The sequence below is a fragment of the Belonocnema kinseyi genome, chromosome 9 (assembly GCF_010883055.1).
Source record: "Belonocnema kinseyi isolate 2016_QV_RU_SX_M_011 chromosome 9, B_treatae_v1, whole genome shotgun sequence".
Classification (NCBI taxonomy): domain Eukaryota; kingdom Metazoa; phylum Arthropoda; class Insecta; order Hymenoptera; family Cynipidae; genus Belonocnema; species Belonocnema kinseyi.
The window spans coordinates 27,533,500-27,543,476 of record NC_046665.1 but is presented as its reverse complement, the minus strand read 5'-3'; the positions used below and the strand labels follow the sequence as shown (position 1 = coordinate 27,543,476).

Sequence of the window (9,977 nt, the reverse complement as noted above, 5' to 3'; positions counted from 1 at the left end):
AAAATTTGAATGAAAACATAATTTGAGGTTAGAAAACTGAATGGTGCTGAATCATAAAATATTCCAGAATTTATTCCATGAAACTACACACTTACCTGTTTCCTATATTACCGCTAATGATATTATTATTCAAAGCACTGTATCATAGCGGTTACATTGCAATGCAATTAAAAACACCCAAACATTGTTGACAGGTAAATAAACACGGTTATGATATGAACTGTGATAAACAGTACCGTATGCATCTGAAGAGGGGCCCCGAAAGAATTATTTCGTACTGTTTATTTTTTATTTTAAACCTAAATTGATATATTTCTTTACTATAATACGTAATAATTTATAAGAAGATAAGGTACTTACTTGGTGCGGATACAAATATTATTTTTTTACATTTCAGATGCTTCGGATCTTAATTTTTTTTTAAATTGCCACAGCGTTTGCGCAGAGACGGAATTATTGGGCAATCCAATTAGATGTGAGATAAAAGGAAATGTTACAAATGATTGGCGTAACATCATTTTCCGCCATACTTCTGCGACCGGCGACCGCAATTTCCTTCCGGTTACCGCCTTCTTCAAGAAACTTGTGATACTTGTGTAACGGCTTTTTCGAGAAGGTAGAAGGATAAGTTCGTAAAAATGTGTGATGGAAAGTTCGCATTACTCATTGAGTGTGGAACACAAAAAACTCAAAAAGTTCCGTTGAGTGCCGTGCCAAAATATGACGAAGTAAAGCACTCTACGCTACAAACATACAAATTTAATAATAAAGAAAATGAAGTATCATATGGTACAATAAGTTTCATTGCCAGTAAGTACAAAACTAAGTATAAAATATTATTGTGTATTATCTATGTGTTATTGTTTATTATCTATGTATTTGAAGTAAAAAAATGCCGGCCTGTCTCCCCCCCCCCCCCCCCAAATACATGAATTCGAAACCAAACAGTTGAATGTTCTACTAAAAAATATAAATCTCCAACAAAAAATGGAAGTTAAATTTCCAGTCAAAACCATCAATTTTAAAACAAAAAGTAGAATTTTCAAAAAAAAAAAATAGTAAAGCTTTCGAACGATGAGATGAATTTTGAACTAAAATGAATGTTCAACCTAAAAGATTAGTTTTTAACAAAGTAGTTCAACTTTCAACCAAGTACTTGCATTTTTCAATGAAAGAAACAAATTTTCAACGACACAGTTGCATTTTCAATTTGCAAACACTAATTTTTAACAAAAAATATTATAGCATATATTCAAAACACAAAAGCTTTTATTTTTAAATAGAAAACAGTTAAATATAACAAAAAAGACGAGTTTTAAACAAAAGTACTTGAATCCTCGACTGAAACAGATTAATTTCTAACCATGAGTTGCATTTTTAATAAAAAAATTCATTATATACCAGAAAAACGAATTTTCAACAAAATACATACATTTCTAACCAAATAATTGAATTTTCTACAAAAAAAAAGAATTTACAACAAATGACACAAACTTTTAACTAAATCTTTTGAACAATGGATGTGATGTTAGCTCTAACTTTATTTGATTTTTTTAGTCTATATTTCTTTCTTTTCTAAATTTTTTGAACTGAATAGTTGCAGTCTTAAGGTACAAAAAATATGTTTTTAAGCGAAAATGAATTAGTGTAATTTTTATCGAAGAAAATTAATTCCCAATATAAAAAAAAATTATTTCCTACAAAACATTTTAATTTTGTACCGAATAGTTAAATTTTATACCAAATTGTTAAATTTTCAACTCAAAATAACAATTTTTCCATAAGATATTTAACTTCTTATTTTCAAAAAATTAATTTAACTCAAAAGAAACGATATTTTCACTTAAAATAACAAATGGGTACAAAAAAATGGACTTTGAAGGAATTTTATTAACTTTTAACCAGTGAATTAAATTTTTGATCTAAAAAGATGAATTTTAACAGATTAGTCTGCAAGATACAAAATTTCAGTCAAACCGTTGAATTATAAAGTTACAAAGATAACTTTTCTACAATAGTGTTGAATTTTCAAGCAAGTAGTATGACCTTTTAACAAAGAATTGTTGAACTTTGAACAAAATAATTTAATTTTGCAGCAAATAATAGAAATTAAAAAAAAAATGGTGAATTTATGTTGATTTATGTTAAAAATTGAACTATTTTCTTGAGAATCCGTCATTTTTAGTTGAAAATTAATTTTTTCAACGAAAAATTTAACTATTTCATTTTTTTAATTGACGTTTTAGTGCAAATTTAAACATTTGTTATAAATTTATTTATTTATTTTGTAATTTTTTTATCTGTATTGTAAAAGGATATTCATAATGAACGTTATGAATTAAAATAAATGTTTGCGCTTAACAGAAAGTATTAATATGCCACGTTTGGTTGGCCGGGAAAATCAAATCTACAAAATCAAAAAATAGAAGAACTTGACCAGGTAAAATCGGGAATTTAAAATCGTCCGCCGATCGCTCCCCTGATATGTCTGAAACACATGTAAAAAATTAATTGTCAGACAAACAAATTATTTGAACATTTTACATTTCAAACTTTATTCTGAATCGCATGAAGTTCGAAAGAAGCAATGAGACGATAATAGAGTCATCATGAATGAAAAATGATTATTATTTAAGATACTGTAGAAGAAGTCGACCAAGTTTTAGAGGCAGGCAGACTCAGGAAGCCACCAAAAAGGTTCTTCGAGCCAGCTCTAGAAACTACAGACACGGAAGTTGAAATTCAAACCAGGAGAAAGCCTGTTCAACATCCGAAGCGTAAGGTTAGTGTGTATATAAAATTAGTCTACCTAAAGGTCTTCAAATCTGCGACATTGAATGTGGTTACGCATATTAAATCATAATTACTTACAATATTCTAGGTCGAAGACATTTTAAATTCCAGATTATCGAACTTAAAGAAACAGCAGTCTGAAAAAAGACAGCATGTGACACCTCAGATACATAAGACGTCGGCTTTTCAGATGGAATTACAGGAGGTGACATGAACCACCTCAATATTAACAATGACAATGATATGGATCAGTTACCGAACCAGTTATCGAAATCAGAAAATATTGGAGGGACCAGTAATGGAATGACACATCAGGAAAATGCAAAAATAAAGAGCCTTTCCATTTTTAAGAATTGTGCTGCCGTGAGACCTCCTCAAGCCGTAAAAATATGTAAGAGATAATACCAGTCTCAAGACAAACACCAATACCTCTAAGACAGTCCAGTCACAACCACCGACATCAGTCTATCGCAATAATGCATTCGCAGACAGTATGGTAAGAAATTAGCCAAGCCGCAAAACCACATTGAACACTTTAGGGTATTCCTTCATAATGCTGTAAGCTATTTATTGACTTTTGTCTTTTTTCAGATGAAGAAAAATGCGCTTGACTTGTTGGAATTTCAAAAAAAAAGTGTCGACATTAACGACTTACCACAGTGCTGTCAAAAAAAGTTGCAAGATAGTAACCTGGAGAAGGAGGTTCTGAAACAACAATTGGAAGAAGTTCGATCAGCTTCTTTAGATCTGGAGAATCAATTGAGAGAAACACAAGACAATTCAAAGAGGGTTCGAACTCTCAATGAAGAATGGCAAGAAATGGCCATGATGAAGTGTGATTTGATTCATGGTTCGTATTGTCCTTTGTATATTAAAATTGCAGTTGATGTATTATAAGACAGCAAGTGATTCTGTATTATATTATTATTTAAGCCATGTTCACTGAAATAAGGTCATCTTTCAAAGAACAAGGTGGAGACGAACCGAATGCTCCAGTGAGTAAAGTAACTAATAATCATGTGAGTATTTACGAAAGGGCCATCTCTTTGAATTTGCACAAATCATTCTGAATCGAAAACCCTGGAAAGGGATAATTTATTTTCGCAGATTCTTGAGGACTTGTTTTTTCATGACCACAAATGACTGCACAAAATATATGGAAGAGGCTTTTCGTCGATTCCCAAGGTCACAATCTTTACCCTGTAATTCCCCTTTTTTATTAAATTTCCCTTTTTTCTCCTATTTTACCATTTTGTATTGGAATATGCGATATTAAGGGCCTTAATTTAATGCTTTGGCCAACATAGTTTGATTAGCGTGCCCTTAATTTTCTGTCAAAAATCAAAAAGTGTGCAGTTTTAAATTAACTTTTTAACTTAAAATTAATTTTCTGGGCGAAATTTCCAATTTTCTAACTTAATGTTTCGAAGGTTATAAAAATAAACGTCAATGTATATTTTAACGATTATTCTTTAGTCTACAAATCATGAAAATTCCTGTTTTCTTTTCTATATTCTTCTCTCTCTCTCTCTCTCTCTCTCTCTCTCTCTCTCTCTCTCTCCCGCTTTTCTCGTTTTTTCACTGAGTAGAGAACTGATTTAAAAGAACCCAATAAGAAAATCCAACTAGTTTGTTGTTGAAAGGTCTATTATTTTATGTATCGCTGAGAATCGTTCTTTTCCGTTCAAAATGTTATCATTTGGTTTCAAATTTGATTTTGTTTTGTTTAATATTTAATTGTTCTTTAAAAATTTAAGTAGTTGGTTAAAAATTTTGTTAAAAATTCATCATTTTTGGTTGAAAATTTGTGTTTTTAAGTTGAAAATTCAACTTGTTTTGTAGAAAATTGAATTACTTTCTTGAGAATTACATCCCTCTTTTTTTGTTAAAAATGTATCTGTTTTATGAAATAATTCGTCTTTTTGGCTTGCAAATGCAACAATTTAAATGAAACATTTTTTCTGAAAATAAAAAATCTTTTTTGATTGAAAATTCAACTATTTGGTTGAAAGTTAAATCATTTTTTTTTTGCTTCAATATTGATCATTTCAGTTGAAAATTAAAGTCTTTTGTTGAAATTTTGTTTTGTTCAAATTAAACTTTTTTACTCAAAATTAAACTTCCATTTTTTTAGATTGATCTTTATTACTTATATATTTAAACTATTTAATTGAAAACACATACATTTTTCTTTAGAATTCGACTATTTGGATAAAAAATCATCATTTGAATTATAGAAATTTTTAGCATTTTAAATTTGACTTAATGTACCTAGTACCGGATAGTATTCACATTTATTATATTGAAAATAATTTATTCCTCTATCTTGGTAACAAATTTCATTATTTTCCCCTTACTGTCTCCTTATTTGATATATGAAAAAAATTTCATACATCTGTATAATAAGGTGCTAAAAAATATAGTCCAGTAAGAAATAAAAGAAATCTTGGAACTGAAATATTTTAAAACACCTTGGCAATGTAAAAATTGGAGAAAAAAGTTGTTATCTAATATAAAATTGGATTACTTATAAAATATATAAAACATTTAAAACCCAGTATTAGAATCTGAACTCTTTTTAATTGAAATATGTAAGTAAATAAATTATAGAATATTTCAAGTTAAAAATGGACTAAAAACTTATAGGGAATTTAGAGCTAATTTAATGTTCTATTGTCAAATTTAATGCCTTTAATTTAAATTTCATTTAATTGAAATCTCATCACGAAAATCGAGCTTTCTTCCTCGAAAGGCTTTTTCCATAAATTTTAGGATTGATCTTTAGAATTTACAACTATTTACAATTATTTAGAATTAATAAAAATAACTAGCAACTGTTACAATTCTGTAACCCTTAAAAATATTTTTAAAGATGTATACCTGTTTCGCTTCAGATACATCTTGGCCGTGGAGTTTAGATACCACATGATGTATATTCCCTAGCATTTTATGAGGTAAACATGAAAACTAAAAAAACATTCGTACGGAAAATGTTGGTAGGTTTGTTCGGCTAAGATTTGCTCGCAGAGAGCACTGTTACTGGACGTCCAAGTAACAGAAATAAAGGCAAACAGGCCCCGGTAAAGCATTTGAAACCGAAGAAGGTTCGAGCTATTAAAGGCAAATATCTTAAGCATACTTGATGTTGTGTGGTGTATGTTTAAAAAAATATTTCAATATTGATTAATTTTATTTTTCAGATATTTATAAATATTTCCTCATCAAGGTACTAGGAATAGATCCACATGAAGCTGAAATGGAGGCGGACAAAACGAATCTTTTGATTTCCAAAAAAGTTGCCCAAATAAAACGGCAACGTGAGAGTGTGTAAATTTCTTTCTGGAAAACCTTGAAAACCTGGAATTCTCCTGGAATTTTTTTTGGATCTTGAAAACCTGAAAATCTCTTTAAATATCTCCCAATAACATTGAATTTGAAAGTTTTGTTTTTAAAGCAGTTTTCGAGCGGTCGACTACTCGATTTTTGAGTATGCACCCGATTTTACAATGTTACAAAATAATTCTAACGATTTTGAAATATTTAAGAGGATTTTGAACATTTCTAAACGAGTTGACGGATTTCAAAGACTTAAAAGGGATTCAAGTATTTGAAAAAGGCGTGTTTACAAGATCACAAAGATTTCGAATATTTCACAAAGATTTTAAAACTTTCAAAACATTGAAAGATTTTAAATATTTTAAGAAGGATCCAGTACACCAGATGTCAAACATTTTAAAACATTTCAAAGATTTTAAATGAATTCGAAAGGCGTGAAAAGATTTTAAAATATTTCAAGGATTTTAAAAAATGTACCAAAATTATAAAAATTTCAAAGATTTTACCACAATTTTAAATATTTTAAACATTTTAATTATTTCAAATAGATACAAAAATTTTTAATATTTTACAAAAACTTCAATCATTTCACAAAGATTTTGAAATTTACAGAAGTCTTTAATGATTTTAAAGATTTTAAAAAGGATACATTAAATTTCAATTTATTAATATTCATTAATATATTCAATTTAAATATTCAATTTAAATTTCAAAAAGAGTACAGTACGCCAAAATATAAAATATTTTCGACATTTTATACGACTACACATTTATAAGAAAATTTCACAAAAGTTTCAAATATTCCAGCGATTTCAAATAAATAAAAAATATTTCAATAATTTCAAAATATTCAAAGATTTCAGAACAGTTCAAATGTTTTAAACAATTTAAAATGGTTTCAGGAAATTTGAAAAGATTTTAACAGATTTTAATAATATTAAACAAAAAATTTCACAAACCAAGATTAAAATAAGATTTCACAAATATTTCAAAAAAATTTCACAAAAATTAAAAAAATGTCAAAGGTTTTACAAAAATTTAAAAACATTTCACAGAAATTTTAAAATATCCCCAAAGATTAAAAAAAGACGACTTATGTTCGCAAAAAGTTAAGAATTTATTTATTTGTGATTCTGCTTTGTTTAGAAAGTTGTGGTCATTGAAAAAATTTAACTTTATATCTTTTACATTTATAACAAACGGTTGTTTATTTGATGTACAAAAAGGTAGACCTGGAAAACCTGGAAAAGACATTGAATTTTTTTCCTAGGAATGGCTGAACACCGTTCATTGTTGAAAAATTTTACAATATTAGTTCTGTTTTATTTAAAATAAAAAATGTATCCACTTTATAATTTAAACACTATTACTTTTCAATTAAAGAGCCGAACAAAGACGGTAGAATAGTTTTGGGAAACGTGGAAGTAGATGTGGACACTACTGAACATCTTCAAGAAATTGACAACGAATTTAATAACGAATTAAATAACGTAGTCATGGAAGAAATTCAGGTTAAACAGCTGGATGAACTGGGGATGGAAAAGGGGAATCCACTTCAGGAGCCACTTGAGATACAAGACGCCATGCATACATCTTACGAAAACTTGGTGTTTCAACCTAAAAGCAATTTTGATGGCCAGGACACACATTCTCATTCCGAACACGAAGTTTCTGGAGCTCTCAAGGCTGCTCTTGACACTCTAAATGCCCTAGGTCCTTCCGAAGCGACGCCCAGTTTTCCGCCTGCATTGGGGAATGTGCAGGATACCTCAAAGAATTATAATATGGTACTATCCCTAAAGAGGTAATGAACGGATCAATGGCCGGCAACAACTACATTGATACTGACTCTGAATTAGATTAGAGAGCACGGTACCCAGTGGGCACAACATTTTTCGACGTCATTACGACATCTTTACGACATCTTTACGACATCCTATGTCCATGTCGTTAGGATGTCTTTACGATATCGTGAAGACATCTTTCAATTCGATCAACGATATCACTTTCTAATTAGATAAATATCGAAATTCTTGTGAAGAAATTATTTACAATATGAAAGATGATTATTTAAATTAATAATGTTCGCTGCGTTAACAAAAAAACTTTATGTATTTCATGACATGATATATCTTGGTTTCGATCTCAATTACAATGTTTGTTCTTAAGAATATATAGTTTAGCAATTTTCAGTAATATAAGCGACATTCAGTTAAAAAATAATGTAGAGTCTGAAAGTTGATTATTTTTAAAAGAAAATGTACTCTACGCTATACGAAAGTATTTAAATCTGTTAATATACGTTATTATATATTTTGGTTGATCTCGATCAGACTGATCTATCTTTAAAACAGTATAAGAATTGAAAATAATATTATTTAAATATGATCACATGAGAAATTCCATGTCAAATCATATGAAAAATTACATCTATCGTTAGTAATTTTGATAAAAATTCTAGTACAAGTTGTCTTAGCTGTTAAAAACAACGTGTTATAATTTTTGAACATTCAAAAAGCGTAGGAGATATTCAAAATTGTGAAGTTTGGTCCTTTTTCTTTTGAATTTTTATAACTTTGGTGATTTTAATGATATCAAGATGTATATATTTTTCGATCACTCATAATAAGATGCAATTTGAAATACTTTTTTTTATTTTTGAAAAGATATTTTTAAACTTAATTTAAGAAAATATACATTTTTGACTTGATTGAAATATTTTATTGATTGCTTGTAATGTACTCTAAAAGCTTTGTAAATATAAATTTGGGATCTCTATTCGTTTCCAAGAAATAATTTTGAAAAATAGTACGTATGTACAAAAAAATTTTAATAATAGACGAACATTGTACAATTTTGAACAAACTTCAGCGTTGAGATTCTCAGGCTCTGGGCACATCATGCCACGGCCTAAGTTCCTAATTATTCCTCAAAAATTAAGAGATTCGATTGTTATATTTACAGTATTTTCAGAGGAGACATTCTAAGATATCTATACAAAAATTGGAGAAAGTCAAAGATGAATTTTTTCAAAAAATCAGTTTAAGAAATTGTTTTTAATGAATCCACAAAACTTGAAAAAAAAGATTTTTTGAACTAATATTTATTGAAAATTGCGTTTTCTTGGAAATAATTTTTGTTTTAATCACAATATCAGTAAAACCACCAAACGTATAAATATTAGTACAAAGTATAACAAATTTGAATTTTGAGTATCTCCTAAATTATCATAATTTTTCAAAAATTATGACAGTTTTGTCTTTTAACACCTAAGATTCAATACTCATCATAATCATTCAATACTAACATTTTGTATAAAAGTTCCTAACAATATAAATCGTTGAAATATTTCAAATAATTTGACATGGAATTGCTTATATATTTAATACGTTCAAAGAGACTTTTATTTGCTAAGCGATATCTTTAAGTCAATCTCAGCCTTATTGTAAGCCTATTGTTTATTAAAATTAGGGAAAATATGACTGATTAGTCTTAAAATGCACCTATAAAGTCCAAATTTTTACGTTTAAGATAATAATAAAAATGTGTTCTGTTGTTTAAATAATGTCTATCGATTATTTGTGTACCTATTACAAATTAGCAATGATCATAATATATGTTTTCATTTATAAGAAAATATCCATATTATTCAATTCAGCGTTTGGAAGTAAAATTATTTTATTTCTTTTCATTTCTAATTTCTACATTCTACAATTTCTTATTTTCTTTTAAGACCCTTCCGTTAAATTGGGCGGAGTCGATTAAAAGGATTAGGTTTTTCTATTTTTCATTATCTCTGTTCATTCCTTCCTTTACATTACTCGGTTTTTTTATTCCTTCTAGTACAC

General features: G+C 28.4%; 2 protein-coding genes across 2 annotated transcripts; both read left to right on the top strand.

Moving 5' to 3' along the window:
* The first annotated feature begins 612 nt into the window (after nucleotides 1–612).
* Nucleotides 613–3,022, top strand: LOC117179463. Its single transcript, XM_033371307.1, has 3 exons — nucleotides 613–810; nucleotides 2,637–2,782; nucleotides 2,882–3,022. Exons 1-3 carry the CDS (start codon nucleotides 639–641, stop codon nucleotides 3,005–3,007), a joined length of 444 nt encoding a protein of 147 aa, XP_033227198.1. The 5' UTR covers nucleotides 613–638; the 3' UTR covers nucleotides 3,008–3,022.
* A 178-nt stretch (nucleotides 3,023–3,200) lies between these two features.
* Nucleotides 3,201–5,893, top strand: LOC117179464. The gene is made up of 4 exons (XM_033371308.1): nucleotides 3,201–3,289; nucleotides 3,385–3,643; nucleotides 3,727–3,812; nucleotides 5,688–5,893. Exons 1-4 carry the CDS (start codon nucleotides 3,287–3,289, stop codon nucleotides 5,709–5,711), a joined length of 372 nt encoding a protein of 123 aa, XP_033227199.1. The 5' UTR covers nucleotides 3,201–3,286; the 3' UTR covers nucleotides 5,712–5,893.
* Nucleotides 5,894–9,977: the final 4,084 nt, after the last annotated feature.